This window comes from Borostomias antarcticus (assembly GCF_949987555.1).
Source record: "Borostomias antarcticus genome assembly, chromosome: 14".
NCBI lineage: Eukaryota > Metazoa > Chordata > Actinopteri > Stomiiformes > Stomiidae > Borostomias > Borostomias antarcticus.
The window spans coordinates 20,601,204-20,625,626 of record NC_140247.1 but is presented as its reverse complement, the minus strand read 5'-3'; the positions used below and the strand labels follow the sequence as shown (position 1 = coordinate 20,625,626).

The window sequence follows — 24,423 nt, the reverse complement described above, 5'->3', positions numbered from 1 at the left end:
TCACAACATCAAGGTTGCCAAAAGATCAAGTGATATAGGCCTAACGTTAGTTAAACATTGAGCCAAAGTTAATTCATTAAGCCTGTCCGCTTCGAGGATGATTCAGGGAAGTTAAGCTGTATACAATCAAATGTTTAGTCGGTCACTAATTTGCAAAGTCCTTCCGACCATCCTTTCTCGTTTGACCTTTCTCTCTTATCATAATATGATTACAGCCCATGGATGTATGTTGCCTGCTAGCAGAGAGCGAGAGAGAGAGAGAGAGAGACTAGCTTGGCAGGTGGGCATCACACAGGTGCATGCACAGTATGTTAGTTAGCTTTTAAGCTGCCTAACTAAATTCTGGCTTCAACTTCTACTTCAAAATGGTAAAAAAAAATTAGCACGATCATGCACAATGCTGCAATACTACAGGTTCTGGACACCGCATGGTACTCCACAATGCTGCTCATACTTCAGAAAATGGTGGAAGAATATAAAGTTACATTTAGCACAATAAGTCCAGCAGTCTTTTGTCAAAGTCCCCCTGAGGGGAGCAAATGGAAATATTTCAATTAAATCAAGCATGCATTACTTACCAGTCAAGATAACATATATAGATGCCAGGGACAGCAGAAAAGTTAAGGAAACAAAGTACAAAAGTACAAACTATAGTGTATTATTCATGCAGACAGACAGGGAGAATCGAATTCCTGTCTCCGTTCTATTCCCGACCAGCGTTACCGTGGAAACCAAAAGGACGCTTTGCAGTTTGCGCGCCTCCGGCGCGTTCCCGCCTTAAAGGTATATTACTGACATTACTAACCCTACTGGGATGGGGGACGAAATTATTTGATGGTAGGCCTATGTATATGCCTATGGCCTATACTATGGAAAAATAAATGAAACCATACACCCTTCTCTTGATGCTGGGTGATTTAATCAAACAGACGCTTTGGCCTAGTGGCCTTTGTCAAAGTCTTTTCGGACTTTGACAAAGGCAACTAGGCCAAAACGTTGTCTCTTTGATTAAATCAGCCAGCACCGAGAGCTTGAGTGTGCGGTTTCATTTCTTTTTCCAGTACATTTCACCCGTTACCATCGCCTCTCCAATACTACAGTGTGTGTTTTCTCCCTGTTCCTCAACCTATGGCCTATACTGTAACATATACAAGATGAGCTTCCATGAATCCTCATTGGACACAAACAGGCTGAACATTTAATGACGCTGAAACATACATTTGATGTACAAAAATACAAAGACCAGGGTTAAAATTTAAAGCTAAATATATTTATTTTTCTAGAAAATCAAAACACTGTTCATGCTCCATTTAGCTTTGATAAATAAAGAAAAGGTTAACAAGGAGTTGGACAAGACAAAGGGCACACATTATTTCAAAGACAATGACAACTGACCCTCATAAAAAGCATTCAATCTGCGATTTGTTGAGAGCTTCAGATTAGACCACTGTAGAATGTCTGATAAATCCAAAGTTTATTGTGATTTATGGTGAACTCGTACAGAACACTTTGTAAAATAGGAAATTTGAGTAGACAAAACTGGAGTGCAGCTTCAGGCATTTCTCAAAACCAAGGACCTTGTGAACCGAGCCTTGTAAAAGATGTCCCAATAAGAGCATACACCAGTATACTTTAACACTCATGGTGGATCATACACCAGTATACTGTGATACTCATGGTGGAGATCAATAGCGCTCCTGGGACCGTTGCTGTCCTGCTAACAAAAGCCAACAACAGTGTGTTGGCAAATCAAAGAGAAATGTTTGTTGAAAACCAGAACACGAGCTGCAGCTCAATACCTACTATCAATTACGATCTGAGTTGAAAGGCGGGAAACAGTGACACTCACAACAACCGAGTTTTTAAGTGGGCATCAACGTGTAGTTTTAATCTCAAACCAGTGGACCTCTGGGTGAAGCCTCCTCCCAGGTCACCTGACCAGGTGTGATGTCAGCCAGTAGATGATGATTGGCTGAAAGGCAGCTGTGGCCACGGTGATGTAGAGGCGGAGCCTGGGTTTGGCGCTCGCCCCAGCGCCCATGGAGTCGGAGGACAGCGATGACAGGATCTTCATTTTGAGAGAACGAACCTGAGGTGGAGGAGAGTCAGATATCGATAACATTTCAGTAAATACATTTAAAGACATTGAAGGACTGGAAAATGTCTGATAATGTGCAACAAACGGATGGTTGGTATCCAGTACTTACTATGAAAAACATGAGGGCACATGAGGACCAGGCCAGAGCCAAGAAGTAGCCATCGCTGCCAAACAGCAGACCACACAGCACTGTGAAAATCATCCTGGAACACACAGCAGAATCACAATCACTATCACAAACGCTTATTGCCATGTAGTTTACAACACACTAAGAATTTGTTTCGGTCAATGGTGCATAACATTGAGACAGCATTGGACAGGGTGCAGTGATGAGACGGGACAGAGCAAATGAGCAGTACAAAATACAAGGAGGAGGAGGAGGAGTCGACAAGAAAGCTACATGAAAGATGCGCTTACACAGGACTGAGCTGGTAGTTCATTAATTTTACCAAGCGACTGAGTGTTTGTCGTCATGCATTGTTGACTCGGGAACATAAGGAAAAACAAGGGCATGGCTAATATTAACAATATCAACAAGAGCCCTCCTTACCCGACGTATTTGTATCCGCTGTAGGCAATGAGGTCGAAGGTGGAGAGGTCAGAGTGCACGGTGAGCAGGTAGAGACTCAGCAGCATGGCCAGGACCTCGATGATGACCCACACCAGAGCAGTGCTGGCACACAGACCCAGCACCTCCGGACTGAACCTGGACATTACAGAGGACGTTAAGAAAGGAAAAACATGAATGAAGAGATACTACATGATGTCAATATCAATCATGACAAACTTTATTATTACGTCCATTATTGGTGGAAAAAGTAGTTTAGATAACCTCTGCTGAGTGCCGAGGGCGATCCCAGCCAGCAGGATGTAGGTGATGAAAGCCATCGCTGCAAGAAGAAAATAATTATAATGACATTCAGGTGCAGTCAACAAACTCAGGTCTGGGGCAGGTCCTATTCAACACTCAGGTCTGGGGCAGGTCCTATTCAACACTCAGGTCTGAGGCAGGTCCTATTCAACACTCAGGTCTGAGGCAGGTCCTATTCAACACTCAGGTCTGAGGCAGGTCCTATTCAACACTCAGGTCTGAGGCAGGTCCTATTCAACACTCAGGTCTGAGGCAGGTCCTATTCAACACTCAGGTCTGAGGCAGGTCCTATTCAACACTCAGGTCTGAGGCAGGTCCTATTCAACACTCAGGTCTGGGGCAGGTCCTATTCAACAGACTCAGGTCTGAGGCAGGTCCTATTCAACACTCAGGTCTGAGGAAGGTCCTATTCAACACTCAGGTCTGGGGCAGGTCCTATTCAACACTCAGGTCTGAGGAAGGTCCTATTCAACACTCAGGTCTGGGGCAGGTCCAATTCAACAAGCGTGAATTGCAGATAGACGGAGAATGCAGCCAATCATACGCTGAGGCAGGGTAGGCTACTGTGATTATCTTGCCAATCAGCTAGATAGCTTGTAGAAACAAGAAGCTCGTTTTGCTGGTTGTCACTACGTAAATGTGCGGACTTTACAGCTTAAACTGTCCATGGCAAAAAAAAATATTCCAGGAAATATCTTAGTTAATACAAGATTGATCTAGGAAAATCTAGGAAAGCAGTTTTGTGTTTGTGTTTATATGTGTGATAGTATCCCTGGTGATAGTGATAGTAATCCTGGTGATAGTGATAGTGATAGTATTCCTGGTGATAGTGATAGTAATCCTGGTGATAGTGATAGTGATAGTATTCCTGGTGATAGTGATAGTGATAGTATTCCTGGTGATAGTGATAGTATTCCTGGCGAGTGCTCCTCCGCAGCACACGGAAGAAGGGGGAGAAGAACGTAATGTCCCCTCTCTAAATGTCCATGACAGCGATCCTCACTGAAGGACAGCTGAAATAGCAGTCAACGGCCAGCGCTGGCTTTACCTCACGTGCTGTGGTAAAAATACTGTTAAAATGCCGACTATAGCAGCCATTCTCAACCAGTGGTCCGCAGAGTGCAATCAAGTGGGCCGTGGAAACAGTGGTAGCCTACTGCCAAATGGTTAGAAAAAAAGAAAGAAAGTTTGGAAATTTACAAAGCTAGTTACTTTTCTGAATCTAAATGTACTCTAGAATTCACATATAAATTAAAAAATTCAAGTTAAAATGCATAATTTCAATGACCAGTTACATTTGAATATCACCACGCCAATCAAATCTGAATGTGTTCAGCTAACGTAGCTTGCTAGTGAAAGTTCCCTCGGATGCAAACTTTCCCTCGCCCTTGGATGTGCAAAGCGACGGACCACCAGTTTTTTTTTCTCATGTATTTAGGAAGTTGGTCCTCAGAATTGTTTAAACAATCAAAAGTGGGCCTTAAGTTAAAAAAGATTGAGAACCCCTGGATTTAAGTCTGTTCAAATTACAAATACAATACAAATATGCAAAGATAAATATTCAAAGTTTTTTTTCTTAAAGCCACTGTAGTGCTTTAAAGTAAGACAAAGCCCTTACTTGGTATGTAAAGGTCAGGTGCGTTCACATCATGCCTTGGAGTGAGAGGAGTGTCTCTGTGGTAACGAACCTCCCAGTCCTTTTGACATCACAACAAGAACACCGGTTCAATATCAAAAACAAAAACAACAACAACAACAACAACAACACACCGGTCAACATCACAAAGTTTGTATTGATCAGGTCAGGTAACAGATTGTTTAGAGAAGTGAAGAAAACTAATCTTGCATAAGTAAACAGGGGATGGCAACAACTTATAATCATTGTTGTGAACTTTAGGCACACACAAAGCTGTCCTTTTACGCCTGCTGTGTCTTTTGAGGCAGTGAAGGACAAAATATCAACACATGCTGGGAAGGAGATTATGGGATTATCATCTTGATTGCAGGCTTGAACACGATATGTTCTGCAGAACATGAGATGAGACAAAGAGGGAACGACAAGGCTCTTCTGCTAACCCTGACACCAGCGGTACGGACATGTTGTTATGTATGATACTGTGTGTTGAACACAATGTGTGGGAGTTCAGTGTGTTTTAAAAAGTGATTACCTGATGTGTGTAAGGGAACATTAGCAGGAGCAGTTTCTTCATGACGTATCTGGTATCCACAGCAAAGAAGTACTTCAGCTTGTTGACGGACATGAACCTGCTGATCTAAAACACAGAGAAACTCTGAAAGTGAATTTCTCTCATGGGAGCGCAGACACACATTCAGACTGATTACATGTAAACACAAAGACTTAGTGAAAGAGAGTACTTTTCTACTCTTGGGACTCACTGCCTCTGTGTTACATTATATTGGTTATTTAGCAAACACTTTTATCCAAAGCAACTTACAATAATGCATTAAATATAGGAAGTCAGTGTGCTACTACTACTCGCTAGAGCTCACAACTGCATCTCCCTTCTAAACAAGTGACTAATAGCATAATCTAGTGTTGGAGCCAGAGTGCAAGAGTAGCAAAATATAAATACAACAGGTGCTTAAATAAATACAACAGGTGCTTAAAGGTGCTCTTTATTTCATCTTGATCACTTGGATTCACAGACTTGTTGACAGGACAGGGCTATTTGATCAAAACCCAGCTGCCTCCAACTGCCACCCCATCATCATCACCCCCACCCCATCACCCCCACCCCATCACCCCCACCCCATCACCATCACCCCATCACCATCACCCGGCTGGAATGAAGACCTGCATGGCCGTGGTAACATCACTCACCTCCTTGTTGACCATGTCTTTTCCCTGGTTGGCCAGGGAGGAACCGTACATCATGGCGGCGTTGGCCATGGGGTCGGCGAACAGGTCGTTCACCCCGGGTCCTCCAGGGGGGCCCCCGGCGGCCCCTCCCATGTTGTACCCAGAGGAGTAGTACGCCTGGCTGTTCACGCTGGCCGCCGCGCCACTGGTGTCCTCAAACAGGAGGGGGTCCGCGGCAGGGGGGGGGGCCGCCCGTGGTCTGGGCTTCGCTACAGCAGGGACAGGAGACATAGGTAGGTAGGTAGGTAGGTAGGTAGGTAGGTAGGTAGGTAGGTAGGTAGGTAGGTAGGTAGGTAGGTAGGTAGATAGATAGATAGATAGATAGATAGATAAGAGTTCTGGAGAACAGAGAAGCTGGGGGTGGTGGGGTCGTGCTAGGGAGTGAAGTGATGCCATCATCAAGACAGGCTACTGAGGGGAGCTATTTGTGAAAGCTGCTACTTACTTGCTCGGTATCCGTGATGTGGCAGGTCCATTGTAATCAACAGCTGGAGACACAACACGGTTTTGTTTACTCTGATTATTTGTAACGTTGGTGACGTTAACTCATTTGTTCCATGCAAACGAACTAGACTGACTTGACTAGTAAACAAGGAAGATGTAACTACCAGCTAACTAAAAAAAATTCCGTGGGGACTACATAAGTACAAGTAGAATCTGGTAATGTGTTTTTTGAAATGCTAGCAACTAGCTAGAGTTAGCGGCTAACGTTAGCTAGCTGTGTTGGCACAATCTGCTGTTTGGACAACTCATTTAAGGCCAACAGATTACAGTTACTTGCGGAAACGTGATAGATGTAAAATATCTGTTTAGAAAATTAGTTATATAGTGTATAAAATATTATTACTACCCTAAATAGTTAGGATAAAAAGGCAGAAACTTGTACAAACCTATGTGGACGATAGTGCCTTGGAAAACCCACCCTCTCGGCAGTTCTCATTGGCTGCCTCGTCTGTGCCTGCGTGGCAGCATTGACGACCATCATACTCTGATTGGTCTGACAAGAGACAAACACTACACGCTGATTGGTTTACTATCATAGACCATCATACTCTGATGAGTCTGACAAGAGACACGCTGATTGGTTTACCAGAACGTCCAAGAGTCAGGATTCAATATCTGTTTATTAGCCATGTATATGGTTCACACAATATAATTTGACTAGGATTAAGCAGGATGATGGTATGTTGCAGGATGACGCGCTGCAGTCTGCCCTTGTCTTTGTCTGTTGCTGAGAACCACATGGAGGAGGTGAGGATGAACTCGATGATGGAGGTGTAGAAGAGGACCATCATTGCCTTTGGCATGTTGAATTTCTTCAGCTGCCTCAGGAAATATATCCTCTGCTGTTCTTTTTTGGTGAGGGAGCTGGTGTTTAGCTCCCACTTGAGGTCCCGGGAGATGGTGGTGCCCAGGAAGTGGAAGGAGTCAACAGTGGTCACTGGGGTGTCATTCAGTGTGATGGGGGTGAGGTTGGATTATTTCTAAAGTCTACAATCATCTCCTCTGTCTTGAGAGCGTTGAGGTCCAGGTTGTTTTGGCCGCACCGGGACAGCAGCTGGTCAATCTCCCACCTGTAAGCAGACTTGTCACCCTCAGAGATGAGCCTGATGAGGGTGGTGTCGTCCGCAAACTTCAGGAGCTTGACAGACTGGTGACTGGAGGTGCAGCTGTTGGTGTCCAGGGAGAAGAGTAGGGGGGGAAGGACTCAACCTTGAGGGGAGCTGGTGCTGATGGATCTGGAGTCAAATAAGTTTTTATCCAGCTTCACATGCTGTTTCCTGTCAGAGAGCAGGTTAGTGATCCACCTGCAGGTGGGGTCAGGCACACGCAGCTGGGAGAGCACATACTCCAGTGTGGGTAGGAGGATGGTGTTGAAAGCAGAGCTGAAATCCACAAACAGGATCCTGGCGTAGGTGCCTGCGTGTTCCAGGTGCTGTAGAATGTAATGAAGGACCATGTTTACTGTGTCGTCCACAGACCTGTTTGCTCTGTAGGTGAACTGCAGAGGGTTCAGGAGTGGGTCTGTGATGGATCTGAGGTGCAGCAGAACAAGGCGCTCAAAGACCTTCATTACTACAAAGGTCAGGACAACGGGCCTGTAGTCATTGAGGCCAGGGATCCTTGTTTTTTGGGGGACGGGGATGATGGTGGAAGTCAGAGGTTGAAACAGGCTGGTACGTGGCATGTCTCTAAAAAGGTGTTGAAGATGTCAGTGAACACCGGGGTCAGCTGGTCAGCACAGTACTTCAACATGGAGGGAGTTTTTAGTGTCTTTAGTGGGCTGGTGGGTAGGTAGGTAGGTAGGTAGGTAGGTAGGTAGGTAGGTAGGTAGGTAGGTAGGTAGGTAGGTGGGTAGGTGGGTAGGTGGGTAGGTAGGTAGGTAGGTAGGTAGGTAGGTGGGTAGGTGGGTAGGTAGGTAGGTAGGTAGGTGGGTAGGTAGGTAGGTAGGTAGGTAGGTAGGTAGGTAGGTAGGTAGGTAGGTAGGTAGGTAGGCAGGTAGTTTGGTGGTAGGTAGGTAGGTAGGTAGGTACTGTAGGCATTAAACAAAGTATAGGCCTACAACTGCAGAGCCCACAAGCCATTTTACAGGGCCCTCTATTCTAAAGTCTTCCTGTAATTATTATGGATGACTATGATGATCAGGGGTGTGTTTGTAAGAACATAAGTTCATAAGTAACTGCTTTTACCTATTAATTGTCCTGAATACTGTGCTTTTTGCTGTGATCTGTAGGCTGTAAATTGTAGTCTACACACAAGGATGGACTAGCACGGATGTCAGTTGAGTTTGGCATACCCACCTTAAACCCCAATGTCCGGCAGGAGATTCCTGGCATATCTTTGCCATGGTTCATTTCCTTGTGTGTGTGTGTGTGTGTGTGTGTGTGTGTGTGTGTGTGTGTGTGTGTGTGTGTGTGTGTGTGTGTGTGTGTGTGTGTGTGTGTGTGTGTGTGTGTGTGTGTGCGCGTGTGTGTGGTGGATTGAGTGTATTGTGTCATAGTCAAAATTGAAAGTGGCATGCTTTCATGCAGGAGTGGTGACGAATGCATTGCGTAGGCTAGCCTAACCTATGCATGCATGCCTTCGCATTGCTGCTAGACCTTAGTTACACCTTTGGGCTGTTTGGTGTGAGGAGGAACGCAGACGCGGCCAGCCAACTTGCTGAGGCACATCACTGGTAGAAGGAAAGGGTGTGTCATCAGCATTCCACATGCATTAGGTCATGTTCACCTCTGCTCTATATTCTCACTTCACACCAAGACATAATGATTTAATACAGGGCGACATACACACGTGCTTCTGCGTTCAAGAGGGGATAGGAGAAGCGAATGTGAAACGAAGGGAGGCGATAGTAGGTCTCTCTGAGAGCAACAGGTCAAAAATGTGAACCTGCAGGGAAGTTTCTTTGCTTTTCGTAGTTGAAATAACATTCTGTATCCTGCTGTTGTGGCAGATAACATTGATTGAGGAAGAAAGAGGGGACGGGAGAACGTGACTGGTGATGTTAGTGAAGATGGTGACAAGGGTTGTGGAAATGACAATGAATGGTGATAGGTGAAGATTATGGATTAAGGATACACCTGCTGTATTTTTGTTAAGTTAATGTAGTTTTGCGCTATCCTGTATTGTATATAACAGGCCTACAACATTTTATGAATGAATGATGCAGCTGGAAGTGTAGCCTAAGTTAAGTAGGAGTGGTTTCACTCTAAGCTGTGAGTCAGCTGGGTCGCCATGACGGGAACTCTAAAAGTCACCGCGGCGGGAACAGAAGCAGCAGCTGTCCAGCGACATCAGGGCGCGAGGAGAGGATAACAGCTCCCTATTGTGACGGGCTGTCAAGCACTGACTGAAGAACATTTACACTTTATAGCTGGCTACTAATTACGCCGCTGAGCTGAAATGCATTATGAAAGAATTCGGCCACAGGCCATTTTTCTTCTGAGTCACGTCCACAGGCATTTCCAGCGTGCTGTGGTTTGGAAAGTGAACGTATTGCTATCAAGGCTATCGCTGTCTTTGCCAATACCTTATAGACATACTCTCCTATTGTATGCTTCAGTAAAACGATGATGATGATTATAATAATAACAATGTTAATATATATTAATAATAATAATATTAATAACAACAACAACAATAATAATAACAATAATATGGTAAATGGTCGGCACTACAATACAAATAATATAATAATAATAATCATCATCATCATAGATCGGGCTCGTATAGCGCATTTAACGATACACATACCTTAATTCATTTTCAAATAGACTGTTTACAGTAGGTCTACAGACAAACAGCTGTTATAGTAGAATAACCTGTAGTCTACGTGTGTGGAATCCCGGGGACCTTGAGGAAACTCTCCAAATATGGTCATATACGTCATCAGCACATGACCCCCAAGCAACAGACGACACTATTCCCGTAACTCGGGAGGGGCGTGGAAAACTATAGTATCGGTTTGAGTGTTTATAATTTCATGACCATTCCGGGCTTTTCATTTTTCACTTCATCTGAACGCAACAAGGTCTTAACGGACTAATTTGTAAAAAAGATCTTTGGGATTTTAAGAAGAAGTTTCTCAATATTTGCTTCCTTCCCCCCCTATCAAGCTACGTGTATTTGGATTGTACCGATTTCCCGCAATAAGGATCCCCACGTTTGAATTAGAATCGTGACACTTGCCGCTGACAGTTTCTCCTCGTGTCTTCTGGGGTTCATCAAACTTCCTGTCTTTTGGATTACTCTTCTAATATAGAAATTGTTGTAAATTAACCAACATGTACCAGAACTTTGGCAGAGGCAACCCGCCGTACCCTGACTCTGAATCGAGCACTGCATCAGGTACCAGCAGCACCACCACCACACAAGAACAGGTATGCACTTGGCTTCAGTATTGCGGTATTGTAATGGTCTATAATCGTGATGTTTTCAGATGTTAATTTCAATATTATGATCATGTTTACTGGGCCTGCCCCTACAATAATGGAACGATAAAGCAATGATGTATGCTTACTGTACTGTTGTCATCATAAGAGGCATATCAAGTAAATATCATCATTTGAAAATAGCACAACTATGAAATTGTGATCCAGTCTTTCTTGCATCTGTTTGCTTCTTTAAGGTTAGATATAGTTGAGAAATCTTGATTTTGACAAATATTTCCCTTGGTTATATTTGACTTAAAAGACAATATCAACAGACAGTATCAACACCTTCCAATATCATGTCTGAGAAATATCACATCCTCTGAATATTTCTCATAGCCTCTGGTGAGACCATACTGTTTCTCTACAGTACTTCTGTGTTGCGTTAGTTTGTCCTTCTAATGACCTGTCTTTCTCTGTTTGCCCTGACAGAAGTACCCTGTGGCAGGTTGCAGTCACTTTGTTCCCAGCCTCAACGCCATCACGTCCAACCAGGACCTCCAGTGGTTGGTCCAGCCCTCCCTGGGGCCCCCGCCTGGCCCCTCAAGGTCTCCACGACCCCCTTACGCATCCCTCTCAGGATTCAGGGCGCTCCACCCCTCGCCACACCATTTCCGACCGGGGGTCATACGAGCAGCCACCAGTTCTGGGAGCTCAACTAGACGCAGGAATGATGAACATGTAAGAACATGGTCTTCAGACAATTTCTCTACCCAGTCTATTTGAAACGGTGTGAAATATTCCAACAAAACGTTGGCTAAATTGATTTTGTACTACTGAGATGTGGCTGGAGTATTCTACCCTGAAGTCTCTATATCACCTGTTGCAACACAGATCTTTAGTTGGGAGTGTGTCAAAGTACTGTAATGGTCACTCTTTACTGAGTTGTTTCTCTTGTTGATAGTCTGGTGCTGAATGTAGGAACTGGGAAGCTGAAAGATTTGATGCCCTTGGGATTCGGAGAGTAGAGCCACTGCCAATATGACAGCGGAGTGGAAGCAGATGTCTGAGTCAGTGTGTTAGCAGTGTGTGTGTAATATCCTGTATTGTGTGACAGAGAAAGTCTGGCATGGTGGTACAACCTCAGCTTTCAACAGATATATAGAGGGAACATTTTGGCAAAACAGTTGTTTTAGAGAAAATACCTTTTTGGAGGGAAACTCTTGAATCCCATTATACGTAGGACTACATCTGTTTTGGTAGTTTGCACATTCCCTCAGGTAGGCAGGTAGGTATGTAGGCAGGTACTTTCTTAATCCCCGGGGGTATATTGCAGAGTTAGATAGAGGCTACTCTACCTGTTTGGGAGAAGTGGGACAAATTGTGTGTCTGTCGGGGTGACAAACAGTGTCAACCCGGTTTAACCTTGAGCCAGAGTATGTCAGATATGAGCCTTCAAATCTTCAAAATTGTTTGTGTAGTTAGCGAGTTTGAGGAAAATCTATGTTGTTGATGGTAAAGCCTTTTCATTGTTGCTATCTGGGCTTCCAGTAGCATTATTTGAATAGGGCCTTTATTGGTGCCAAGTACTCAATTAGGGACTAGCACAGTGAGCTGAAATTTAACATGACAGGAAGTGCTACCAAGTGACTCACTGGGGCAAGTCATATGACTCATACCTGAGTCACAGCAGGGGTCTGAACGTGACTCATCCCCAGGCAAGGGCGGGAGATACTAGATGAATAGAGACAGGGCATTGAACAAAACTCTGGATGAAATCTGAGGATGGGTGTGATCAAAATGACAAAGGCTCTGTCATTACAAAGCCGTAGCTTGGTCTTTGTGACGATCTGAAATGTGATGAATATGTTTATACACCAGGTGGTAGTATTTCCCCAATTTTATTATGTTGCACAGTCATGTCACATGAAGCCTCTAATGGCTGTTGTGTTCCACCGAAGTAGCTCAGAAGTACACCGGAGGTCAGGGGTAATGGGAACTCCATCCTCAAAACAGTGGAGTGCACTCTTCTGTTTAAGATTAACTGTAATGTTACTCACAACTTTCATTAAAGTGATTAACTCTCTTTAGTAATTGTGCTTAAATTGTTCTATTCCTCTGTCGCACCCAAGCTATCCCCTGAGGAGGTCGAGAGACGCAGAATAAGGAGGGAACGCAATAAAATGGCTGCTGCTAAGTGTCGTAATCGCCGCCGTGAGCTGACGGATACACTGCAAAATGTGAGTAAACCTTCACTTGAAATAGAGGTCACACAAACTTTCACCTACAGTATGAACGTTTGAACAATTGTTGGCTTGTCCCATTCAAGAAGAATAGATGGACTCAATGCCTTTTATTTTCTCTCTATACTTTCTCTTTCTTTCTTTCTTTCTTTCTTTCTTTCTTTCTTTCTTTCTTTCTTTCTTTCTTTCTTTCTTTCTTTCTTTCTTTCTTTCTTTCTTTCTTTCTTTCTCAATTAGGAGACTGACGAGCTGGAGAGTGAAAAGTCCCATCTGCAGAAGGAGATAGCGGACCTACAGAAGCAGAAGGAGAAGCTTGAGTTGGTTCTGGAAGCCCACCGTCCCATTTGCAAGGTCCAGGATTCCGACTCGGATTCTGACCAGAGTACAGAGCTGCCCTCTTTAGGGACCATCAAGATGGAGCCAGGGGATTCCGACCTACCTGGGCCCTCCATTAAATGTCAACCAAAGATGGAGAAGCCAAAACCCAAAATTATCCTCCCCACCAAGCCTGCGACCGGCTCGACCTCCGCCGTCCACAACGACTCCGAGTCCCTCCACACGCCCATCCTGATCTCCACTCCGTCTCTCACTCCCTTCACGGCCAGCCTGGTCTTCACCTACCCCTCTGGCTCTCTGGACAGCGGCGCCTCCATGTCGTCCCCGTCCGTCCCCAGCCTGGCCTTCACCTCTCTGTCCTCCGCCCAGCCCTGTCGTAAACCCCAGCCCTGCAGCCTGGCACACAGGCGCAGCAGCAGCAGCGGAGACCAGTCTGACCACTCCCTCAACTCCCCCACCATCCTCACCCTGTGACTCCCGGCTGGGGAACACCGTGACGGCTATGATGGTGATGATGATGATGATGATGATGATGATGATGATGACAACCACCCAGACTGTGATGGTGAAAATTAAGACGACGATGGTGACGATGATACCGACAGTGATGATAACTGTAAAAGCTAAATGCATTTGGTTCATTCCTTTTGCTCACAGTTCTTCCACACACTAAGAGATCCACTGACACATAGTGGTAGAAATGCAATTGCATTGTTACACTGTTTTCTTGCATTACCGATACATATATAGATACTCTGACTTTATATTTGTAATTATCAAGACTTAACAAATGTAAACAAATGGGGCGTGGGGTGCTGGGTAGCCCAGTGATTAGAGAATCCCACCAGACATCGAACGGTTGCTGGTTCGGATTGATTTCCACTTGACAAGTGATTTCCCATCAATCATTGCCTACGTTTGTGCCTTTGAGCAAGGCGCTTTACCCCAGCACTAGCTCATAATTGTGTCTGCTAAATGACTGAAAAATAATAGTAATGGGCCAGTCCTCACGTGGGAACAGGTGTGTTGGGCTTGGGGTGAGTTCACACCACCATAAGTGCTCTGCAAATGTACTGCGACTATCATTATACCCAGCACGATGAAGCTGAATAGTTCTCATGATATATTTTTAGTACAATATGGAAATTATGAGGGACTCTTTACAGTAAGCTGCTCTGATACTGTGTCTATGTAATGTTACAGCAACATTTTATTTACATATTGTAAATGATTTGGTTATTGCTTTGTTTTTACACAATACATTTCAGCTCATTTTGTTACTGTGGAATAGGAGTGTTCCCATGTGTTATCTAATCAATCAATGAATTAGTTATTACAGTATATGTTTGTACTACAGTAATTAATGTAGAGTGTTTCCAAATTATGTTATTTAAGCAAGAATATGTTATTTCTGAAGAATTGAAAGACAACTAAGGCTGGACCATAGGAGTAGATATAAATTCGATGAAAAATGTATTGTTGAGAGTATCTTTTGTCCCTTGTTTGACCGTTTAGTGACTTGAGTGGGCAGTGCCTTAGTTGATGTGATTATTCAGGACTGTAATTTAACTCAATAGACAAACAAAAATACACTTTAAAAAGTAACATGTGAATGTCATAACTTTTGTATGCTGTGACCAGTACACTACCAAATAGATTTGTGTTTTGGTAATGCTTTGAAGGATGACTATGATTAGTTTGGAAAGGACAACAGGCTAAAGATACAGATATATATTGAGAAGGTCAAGTTTCCTGCTTGCTGCGTGGCAGCTTTATGGAAAGAGGGGGAGGAGGGGGGGGGGGGGGTAATCACACCGTTTCCTTTATGGATGTCTAAAAATGTGTCACAGATACTTTTGTCTTTCTTTTTTATGAATAAGAAAGAAGTGTGTATGTGAACAGAGAGGGGTAAGAGACATTGAAGGAAGGTTAGACTGATAGTGAACAGAGAGGGGTAAGAGACATTGAAGGAAGGTTAGACTGATAGTGAACGTTTCTTCTGAAGCAGACATGGCTGTAAGTAGTCAGGGTTGACGGAGCACAGAAGAGAGTTCAGAACTAAAGAGATCTGATAACCTCGTTATGACCTTGATATCTGAACACTGTGCTCTCTGTTGCTGTGCTTCTCGAAAATGAAGTGAGTGAGCAAAAGTGACTCACACACACACACACACATACAAGGCCCAGAGGCCCATGATTGCCGTGATAGAAAGTTTTTTCAGGAGAGAGAGACAGAGCGAGCATGTGGCTATGCTCTGCTCTGTCAAAGGGCCTCTGTCTGTCTCTAAGTGGCTAAAAGCATTAGTGTCCAGTCCAGATCCCCTCGCTGTGCAAACAGGGATCCAAAAATAAAACTGATGAACGTCCACAACATCAGGCCGCACGACATGGACAGAAATATCAATCAATTGCAGTCTCCGGACAAATAGATCAAAACTAAGTTGAGGGATCAATCAATCACGCATGTAGCTTTGTGTATACAGTACATTTCAGCAAAGTCAACCACACAAAGAAAGGTCACAGAGAACACACCCGAGTGTCACAGCCAGTGTATTTAAAGCTCTTCGGTGCACAAGGAGCATAGCCCATCAATAACAACCAACAACAAAGCAAACAGATCCCATTCAGGTGCGTGTTCTGACGGTAAACAGAAATATGTGTTTGTTAATAAAGATAATACTGATGATAGATCAAAATAATGAAGTCCGAAAGAGGCAGCATCTCTTCACAGAATTAAAACAAAACATGGGTTTTATGGGGCCCTGGCTATTTGCGACCTGTACAGAAAATGTAAAACTATTGACTGCAATAATAATAATACAACAATAATGATATATTAAGAACAAAATCAAATACATGTGACTTAATCAGCTAGCTGTTAGCATTATAAACCCATCATCATGTAAAATCCAGTCTAGTATTTCCAGTTTGATAGAAAAGTGGCTGGTGGACATCAGCCATGTGCAGCTCAGCTCTGACTGAGGTCCAGGTGGTGATGTCATTGGTGCAGGTGCGAAACACAGACCAGTGTGGTGCCCATTACTAAGCTCAGACCGCTTCACTGTGGCACAGACAGTTAACTATCTATCTCATCCCGTGCAATGTCTTTGTAAACCTGAATGGCCTCAAAGTCAGACTTGATCATACACTAAATACACATTGTTAGTTTGTGACATCATGCACACATGGCACTCCAATCCTGACCTGAGGGACAGAATGCATAATTTACATCGACACTGGGTCAAAAACAAAAGAATTTATCAAAGTTTTTTTTTTCAAATCACAACAAGCTTTGTCAGTGCTTTTGGATTGCATGTACAGTAGACTATATGGCTCAAATCTGGATTGAGATATGAATCATAAAGGATCCATGGTAGTTTTGTCCAGTGCAATACAACATGTCTACTCCCAGTGTAATCCAGTGCATGGGATACAATCCTGTACCCCACTTTGTTATCCTCCCTCAAACCTTTTGTTAAACTACTGAAAAGAGAAAATAAACATCCCAAAATACTTTAAAAACATCATAAACTTCATAAATTATCATCATTCAATGTAGCTTGATCAATGGTGTGGTCCCTCCGTGCACCTGACAGCTCCTTGTGCAGGAATTTCGTGCCAATGTTTATTTTCTCTTTTGGGTCCTTTAACAAGTTTCATTTAGTTCTGTGGCAGACAAACCTGAGTGCCGTTGTGAAAGTAATCTTGTAATCTAATCTCCCTCGAAATTGACAACATAGCCTAAACAAACTGAACAATGAAGTAATGCAACGCTATTCTTATCAATCTATTTCCTCATCGAATATTTTTCGATCTTCTTCATAGTGTCAAGTATCCAGTCGTGTCCCATGTTCAGTCATCGGGCGAACACACCAGGTGTAGTTGATCCGGGCTACCGACGCTGCCTGTGCTCGAACTCCCATCGCCCAGGTCCCGGGCCACCATACAGGGCAGGTTGAGCTCTGTGGATCCCCCGGGACTGGAGTCACTCCTGCTAACGCACTCCTCCTCCAGGACCAGACACAGCTCCTTCAGGTCCAGGTTCTCCTTCACCAGACCGTCTTGCATTCTTTCGAGGTCGGCGAGTTTCTTCAAGTACCCTCCCAGGTCCTCCCGCATGACTTTGGCGGCGTGGTGACCGAAGAGCTGCCATTCTCTGGAAAGCTTCTTCACCTTTAGCCGGTCATCGTCAAGAAAACAGCACAAATCACGCAGTTCTGTATTTTCTTCCTGCAAACGCTGGTTTATGGTTTTCAACTCCCTGATCTCGAGCAGGTGGCCCTGCAACTGTTTGTTAACTTCTTTTATCAGTCGTCCGCGTTGAATAAGAGCAGATATTTTTTCGGACTCTTCTTTACGCAGTCGACTCACCAGTTCTTCTTTCGAGCAGGCGAGCAAATCCTCATCTGACATCTTTGACAACTCCCTGTTGAATATCTCACTATCACTGCCCATCTTCTAAATGATTGTAAATCAGTTATAACCTGAGGAAAATTATCTATCTTCCCAGCAACTTCACCAAATTAACTGTATCTTACTGGACAGTGTGGCGTGAAAAGGCTCGATGCATCTAAAGTTTTGGCAGGTCTGCGGTCATTTGCTTCTCTCCCAATATTAAAGCATAGCTAACGCTATAGGCTAACTCAACAGCAATTCTTATCCCGAGGAGCAGAAATAACAAGCCGATATGCTGTATCAATGTAGCCCAGGCCAATTCGGCCTACTATAAAATTTCCTGAACCAGATGGCGGAGAATACAGAAAAAAACAGGCTGTTTCCAGTAGGCTTATATATGTCAATCCATCACTCATACAACACGATGCTTCAGGCCTATGCAGGGGGGTGTGCTTAACCGTTCTCATACACCTCTTTCCTGTTCATGAACCTGCCTATGTGAGAAACGGGATATTGCAATTACAATCCGTTAGTGTTTAACGGGTTTTGAGACCCGTAGGCCTAATCTATCAGACAACCTGGTATTAAAACATGTTCTGCTGGCATCGTGTCCTCTCATCAGAAATGACGCGCTGTAGAGCTTCGTGCGCGCGTGTTGTCCCAGCCTGTGCTGAATATAGGCTATTCCCAGCGTTGTTCATATGCCAGATTAACATCCAGGTTCGTCATGAGCCCAAAATGTAGGTAATCTGCTTTGAGAATATCCCAACGAGGAGCCTCCGGGAAATGACAGATGTTATGCAGAGCGATCCCACCCTCTGATCCACCGGTGGCCAACAACAATGTCCGCCTTCTTTAGCCTACTGTCCCTGATCCTGAGGATGTCGCCTCTCCGGTTCTCTCTCCGCGGTGTGGGAACTAAATGCCCGTTTCAAGATGCAGGAGGTTGTTATGATTCCTCGTTCCGATGGAAGACATCGGACAAAAAAACCGTTGTACGCTTCTATTAACAAATGGATGAATACGCCTTCAATTAACACGTAGCACACAAGAAATCGATATGGAGCACTTTTGTGAAGAGATGCTCGGTTGCACAGCGAAGGTCAAAATATTCCCTGTAGCTCGACATAACCGTTGCTGTCTAAATGCAATAGGCTACAATTCCTGACACGAGCATAAAAAATAGTGATGGAGGTTATAGGAGGGCTGTCCTCTCTCTCCCTCTCTCTCTCCTCTCTCTCTCTCCTCTCTCTCGTGCGCTCCCTCCCCTGTCTTCCTTAGTGGAACAATCCCGTGGAATGACATCACACCTCTAATTTCCTCAGAAGTGTTTATCTAGGCTATATTCTACTGTATCTATCGCATTTTTTGTTTGTAACGATATGTTGTTATTGTTTGGATGTAAGGAATGGTGAAAATGCATTATTAGACATTTGTAGTTTTTTTTTCTATTTCACCTAACCATGACATATGCTTCTGGCGCACGCACACACACGCACGCACGCACGCACACACACTCACACACACACACACACACACACACACACACACACAGTGAACTACAGCTACTATAACGTTGCCTCTTTATAATCCAAGTAGCCTATGATCCCTACATCATTTTAAAGTGTTTGATTTCAAACACGCAGACCACAGCAGACGGAAAGTGCGACTTTTCCATGGTGAAGCCCGAGGCATTCAACTACATCCTTCCGCCCTCTCCTCCAGCGCTATTGTTTCAGCCAGGCCGTAACAATGCAGGGTGTTAGCCGGGCCCAGGGCCAGCTGGGGACGGGGTCAGAGCACGGCGAGGTTAGTTCACAGGACGGGACGATTCCCGGACAGAGGAATGGGGATGGGTCGGTTTGCAGTCAGAGGTGTAAAACAAAACGACAGTTGACTGTGCAGTTTTGCCTTTTGTCCTTTTCAAAACTGGAGGACACACAGACAAATGAGATATAGCCCACAGCAGACACGAGGATGACGAGCGAGGACGTGGATTTGGGGGGGATTTATAGAGATTAATCTTCAGAGGGGGGACAGCACACGCGCGCGCACACACACAGGCTGCACACAGCTGCCTGCATCTCTCTCTTTTTTTTCTCTCTCTCTCTCTCTCTCTCTCTCTCTCTCTCTCTCTCTCACACACAAACACACACAAACGCACCCCCCACACACACACACACAGGCGTGGAAACATCACACACTAGGGAAAAGGTGTGAGTTCCCAACAACAATAACCTAGGCCTACGCACCGTTGTGCTCTGTAGCCTAGTTTTATAAAGGGGCTGCTGTTCTTGTGTCCATCTCAATGTAGCAAATATTGATTTTGTTTGGGGGAGCCATACTGAAAACAGAATGTGGTCTTATATATTTGAATATTTAATGTAAAATGTTCCACTGTTTGGAAGATTATTTGCCTGTGTTAAATCTAAGAAGTGCTGTGTCTGTGTTAATTTCTACTGCCGGCGTTTCCTGCTCCGCTTCCAAACCCGGAAGTGCAAAGCCGTGTTGACATTCTGCCCAGTCTGCTGCAGTAGGCTGTGAAGGTTGAGCAATATAAACCATTTTATCAACAATAGCAAATGTTTCTTTCAGTATATATGGTTTGAGCACCTTGAGTACCTTGATAATTATGATTTTATCAGATGACAGTGGGAATTAAATTCCCGATTCTGCGATTATAATTTGTCTGACTGGCGCATGTCATGCTAATTTAGCTATATGCAGTTAGCGAACGGTAGCTAACGACGAAGGGTTATACTGGATAGCTCGCCAACAATAAATAATGGCAATTAGAAATTGCCAGTATTTAGCTAGCTAGAGATTTCAGCGTCAACATTAAGTTTGAGATCTCAGCTTGTCAACAGCAAAGTTACCATAGCTTCATACCTATATTGAAACCACACTACCAAGGTAAGACGATGCTGCTTCTCTTGTACATCATGTGTTCACCAGATGGCAATATTGTGGCAAGTGAAAATAGTACCCGTATGTTCATTTGTAATGCCAAAAATTGAACTTGTGGGCCATTTTTCTTCTGGTTCCCGTTCAGATGTCAGTGGAGCTGGATGTGTTTGTGGGTAACACCACCATCATGGACGAGGAAGTCTACCAGCTCTGGTTGGATGGATACACAGGTTCAGATCCCAAAGCAACAGCTGAAAACAGGCCGTGATACATCAAAGACACGTTTAAATATAACATGTCAATATCTCAACAATGCAGAATTTGACCCGTTTCCAACTCTGCCCGGTATTCAGTGAGCGACGCGGTGAAGGTTCGTATGGAGGGCGGGGTGTTGGAGGGGTGGGACGCCAGCGCAGAGGTTCTGCAGAGCGACACCATGGACCAGTACCGGACCTTCCAGATGTGCGAGCGGCTGCTGTACAGCCCGTCCAAACTGGCCAATCAGCTGCTGTTCCAGATCCCTCCGCACCGACAGGCCATGCTGATCGAGAGGTGAGCTGACGCCGCGTCTCGGCGGTCTAGTGATGCTGCCGGCCTGTCGTCTCTGTCTCTGCTCTCACACAGCTCTGCCTCAGTTCCCGTTTCACTCTGCGCCTTTCTTCTCCTCTCCTCCAAGCTACCGCAGCCTCTCTGCACTGATGTTTCACAATCACTGTCATAACCGTCTCAGTCCTAGAAAGATAGATAGATAGATAGACAGACAGACAGACAGACAGACAGACAGACAGACAGACAGACTTTAATAATTCCTGTGGGGGAATTTGGGTGTTTTAGCAGTGGAAAAGTACAGCAGCAGTATTAACTTCATCACCCCAACTGCTGCTGTTGTTGTTGTTGTTGTTGTTGTTGTTGTTGTTGTGTACTAGAGCTAGGCTGTCATTGGATGGATGGATGGATATGAGCTGTTGTTGGTGTGTGTACTATAGCTAGTCTGTCATTCTTTATTACCCTCATAATCATATTATGGTTGGAATTGAAATGTTTGCTTCTCTCTGTCTACCTGTGTAGATACTGTGTGTTTGTGTGTGAGGGAGCTTGGTTTTAACTTCTCTCTGTCTACCTGTGTAGATACTATGCGTTTGACGGCGTGTTTGTGAGGGAAGTTCTTGGTAAGAAACTCTCCAAGGGAACCAAAAAAGACCTGGATGATGTCAGCGCGAAGACTGGCGTCACGCTGAAGAGCTGCAGACGCCAGGTGAGTTGAATAACCCACAGCAACCTCAGAGAACCTACACAATAACACACAAGAACCTACATACTGTATGATCTAGCCTCGCAATAACACACAAGAACCTACATACTGTATGATCTAGCCTCGCAATAACACACAAGAACCTACATACTGTATGATCTAGCCTCGCAATAACACACAAGAACCTACATACTGTATGATCTAGCCTCGCAATAACACACAAGAACCTACATACTGTATGATCTAGCCTCGCAATAACACACAAGAACCTACATACTGTATGATCTAGCCTCGCAATAACACACAAGAACCTACATACTGTATGATCTATTTCTATGTTGAAATAGGCTGGTAACAAGACTACAGACTTTGGATTGGTTCTGCAATGCAGTTTTTTTAATTAGTTTTTTTTAACTTAGATTGTTTCCATCCACTTTCATTTCTGGTCCAGCAATGTGAATGAAAGTCTTCAGTCTCTAGTTGCGCAGAGTGTTTAGAGACGGACTCGTGAGTCTACATATGATTACATCAGCAGCAAAACTCATGACACTTTTAAAAACAAACGTAGTTGTCTGAGGTTCTGGTGCTCTGTTTTCTCCCAGTTTGACAACTTCAAGCGCGTGTTCAAAGTAGTGGAGGAGCTGAAGGGACCCCTGGTGGAGAACATTCGTCATCACTTCCTCCTCTCAGACAAACTAGCCAGGTAATAAAGAATTCGCACGCGTGCACACACACACACACACACACACACACACACAATATAGGCTATATGTTGTGGTAGATGTGGGAAAAAGGGAATGTATAAATTCTCTGGGGAATCTAGCGTACAGGGGGCTGTTATCACCTGAGAGGGGCAGATTTAACACTCTCACTCTAGAGGGGCAGTCTTAACAGCCTCAGTCTAGAGGGGCAGTCTTAACACCCTCACTCTAGAGGGGCAGTCTTAACACCCTCAGTCTAGAGGGGCAGTCTTAACACCCTCACTCTAGAGGGGCAGTCTTAACACCCTCAGTCTAGAGGGGCAGTCCTAACACCCTCACTCTAGAGGGGCAGTCTTAACACTCTCACTCTAGAGGGGCAGCCTTAACACCCTCAGTCTAGAGGGGCAGTCTTAACACTCTGACTCTAGAGGGGCAGTCTTAACACCCTCAGTCTAGAGGGGCAGTCTTAACACCCTCAGTCTAGAGGGGCAGTCCTAACACCCTCAGTCTAGAGGGGCAGTCTTAACACCCTCAGTCTAGAGGGGCAGTCCTAACACCCTCACTCTAGAGGGGCAGTCTTAACACCCTCACTCTAGAGGGGCAGTCTTAACACCCTCACTCTAGAGGGGCAGTCTTAACACCCTCAGTCTAGAGGGGCAGTCTTAACACCCTCAGTCTAGAGGGGCAGTCTTAACACTGACTCTAGAGGGGCAGTCTTAACACCCTCAGTCTAGAGGGGCAGTCTTAACACCCTCACTCTAGAGGGGAAGTCTTAACACCCTCACTCTAGAGGGGCAGTCTTAACACCCTCAGTCTAGAGGGGCAGTCTTAACACCCTCAGTCTAGAGGGGCAGTCTTAACACCCGAACGTTGCGACAAGACTCTCTGGGCTTGTGCTAGCGACATTTTAAACTGTAAAGGAAAAGTGACTCTCCTACAATTTCATATCATAGATATGAACATTTCAGTTTCAGCACATAAAAAGCTAAAACTTTTTATATGCATATTTAGTTATATAAAAACGACCTCAAATCATCACCAAACCATCACTATGAATTATGTGAAGTGTCACCCTGAAAATGTTGCTTAGCGATGCCTCATCATTGTACAGTATGGGAATTCCATATTACTGTAGCAATGTTACTGTACATAGGAGTGGGTGGAATGGGCGTTAATGGCGCCCCTCTCCAAGATTCCAAATTGCAGCGCTAACATTATAATTAGCAACCCAGTTTAAAACCAACATAACGTCGTTAGATTTGAAAAACAGAATTTTTTAGAGGACATTTTGAGCTACGAAGTAAGCTACACTGTTATCATTAAAGTACAGTCATTTATCAGACGCTTTTACCCAAAGCGACTTACAATAATTCAATTTAATGTAGGAAACGTCAGTGTACTACTACTCACCAGAACTCACAAGTGCATCTCTTTTCTAAAACAAGTGACTAAGAGCATGATCTAGTGCTGAAGGCAAAGTGAAAGAATAGCAAACTAAAAATACAATATGTGCTTTAGAGGAAGGATCGTTGTAGTAATTCTTGAAGAGATAAGTTTTGAGCCTGAGGTGAAAGATGGGCAGCAACTCTGCTGTCCTGACGTCAGTGGGCAGTTCATTCCACCACTGCGGGGCCAGGACAGTGAAGAGCCGTGACCGTGTCGATCGACTGCAGGGGCCTCGGATTGACTAGTCGCCCCGAGGTAGCAGAGCGTAGCGGTCGGGAGGGGGTGTAGGGTTTGACCATGGTCTGGAGGTAGGAGGGGGCTGTTCCTTTCATTGCCCTGTAGGCTACAACCAGAGTTTGAAACTGGATGCGAGCTGCTACAGGGAGCCACTGTGTATTTATTCCGTTTTATAATATCAACGT

General features: G+C 44.5%; 4 protein-coding genes across 4 annotated transcripts in view; 2 read left to right on the top strand and 2 right to left on the bottom strand.

Moving 5' to 3' along the window:
* Positions 1 to 1,306: 1,306 nt before the first annotated feature.
* yif1a (Yip1 interacting factor homolog A) lies at positions 1,307 to 6,784 on the bottom strand. The gene is made up of 9 exons (XM_084448907.1): positions 6,741 to 6,784; positions 6,296 to 6,338; positions 5,812 to 6,059; positions 5,138 to 5,242; positions 4,588 to 4,666; positions 2,931 to 2,988; positions 2,649 to 2,804; positions 2,208 to 2,301; positions 1,307 to 2,089 (listed from the first exon to the last, which is right to left on the bottom strand). Exons 2-9 carry the CDS (start codon positions 6,324 to 6,326, stop codon positions 1,931 to 1,933), a joined length of 930 nt encoding a protein of 309 aa, XP_084305033.1. The 5' UTR covers positions 6,327 to 6,338; positions 6,741 to 6,784; the 3' UTR covers positions 1,307 to 1,930.
* A 3,850-nt stretch (positions 6,785 to 10,634) lies between these two features.
* Positions 10,635 to 13,774, top strand: fosl1a (FOS like 1, AP-1 transcription factor subunit a; the record flags this gene model as incomplete). Its single annotated transcript, XM_084448905.1, has 4 exons — positions 10,635 to 10,730; positions 11,214 to 11,462; positions 12,854 to 12,961; positions 13,202 to 13,774. 4 exons carry the CDS (start codon positions 10,635 to 10,637, stop codon positions 13,772 to 13,774), a joined length of 1,026 nt encoding a protein of 341 aa, XP_084305031.1.
* Positions 13,775 to 17,152: 3,378 nt separating this feature from the next.
* ccdc85b (coiled-coil domain containing 85B) lies at positions 17,153 to 17,755 on the bottom strand (the record flags this gene model as incomplete). The annotated part of the gene is made up of 1 exon (XM_084448908.1): positions 17,153 to 17,755. The coding sequence occupies one exon, from the start codon at positions 17,753 to 17,755 to the stop codon at positions 17,153 to 17,155; it is 603 nt and encodes a 200-aa protein (XP_084305034.1).
* A 2,478-nt stretch (positions 17,756 to 20,233) lies between these two features.
* Positions 20,234 to 24,423, top strand: part of fibpa (fibroblast growth factor (acidic) intracellular binding protein a) — a 7,535-nt gene continuing 3,345 nt past the window's right edge. Inside the window, exons 1-5 of the mRNA XM_084448904.1 lie at positions 20,234 to 20,608; positions 20,748 to 20,832; positions 20,956 to 21,154; positions 21,731 to 21,857; positions 22,457 to 22,557. Coding sequence (XP_084305030.1) covers positions 20,748 to 20,832; positions 20,956 to 21,154; positions 21,731 to 21,857; positions 22,457 to 22,557 — 512 coding nt within the window. The 5' untranslated portion in view covers positions 20,234 to 20,608. The remainder of the gene's footprint in view (positions 20,609 to 20,747; positions 20,833 to 20,955; positions 21,155 to 21,730; positions 21,858 to 22,456; positions 22,558 to 24,423) is intronic.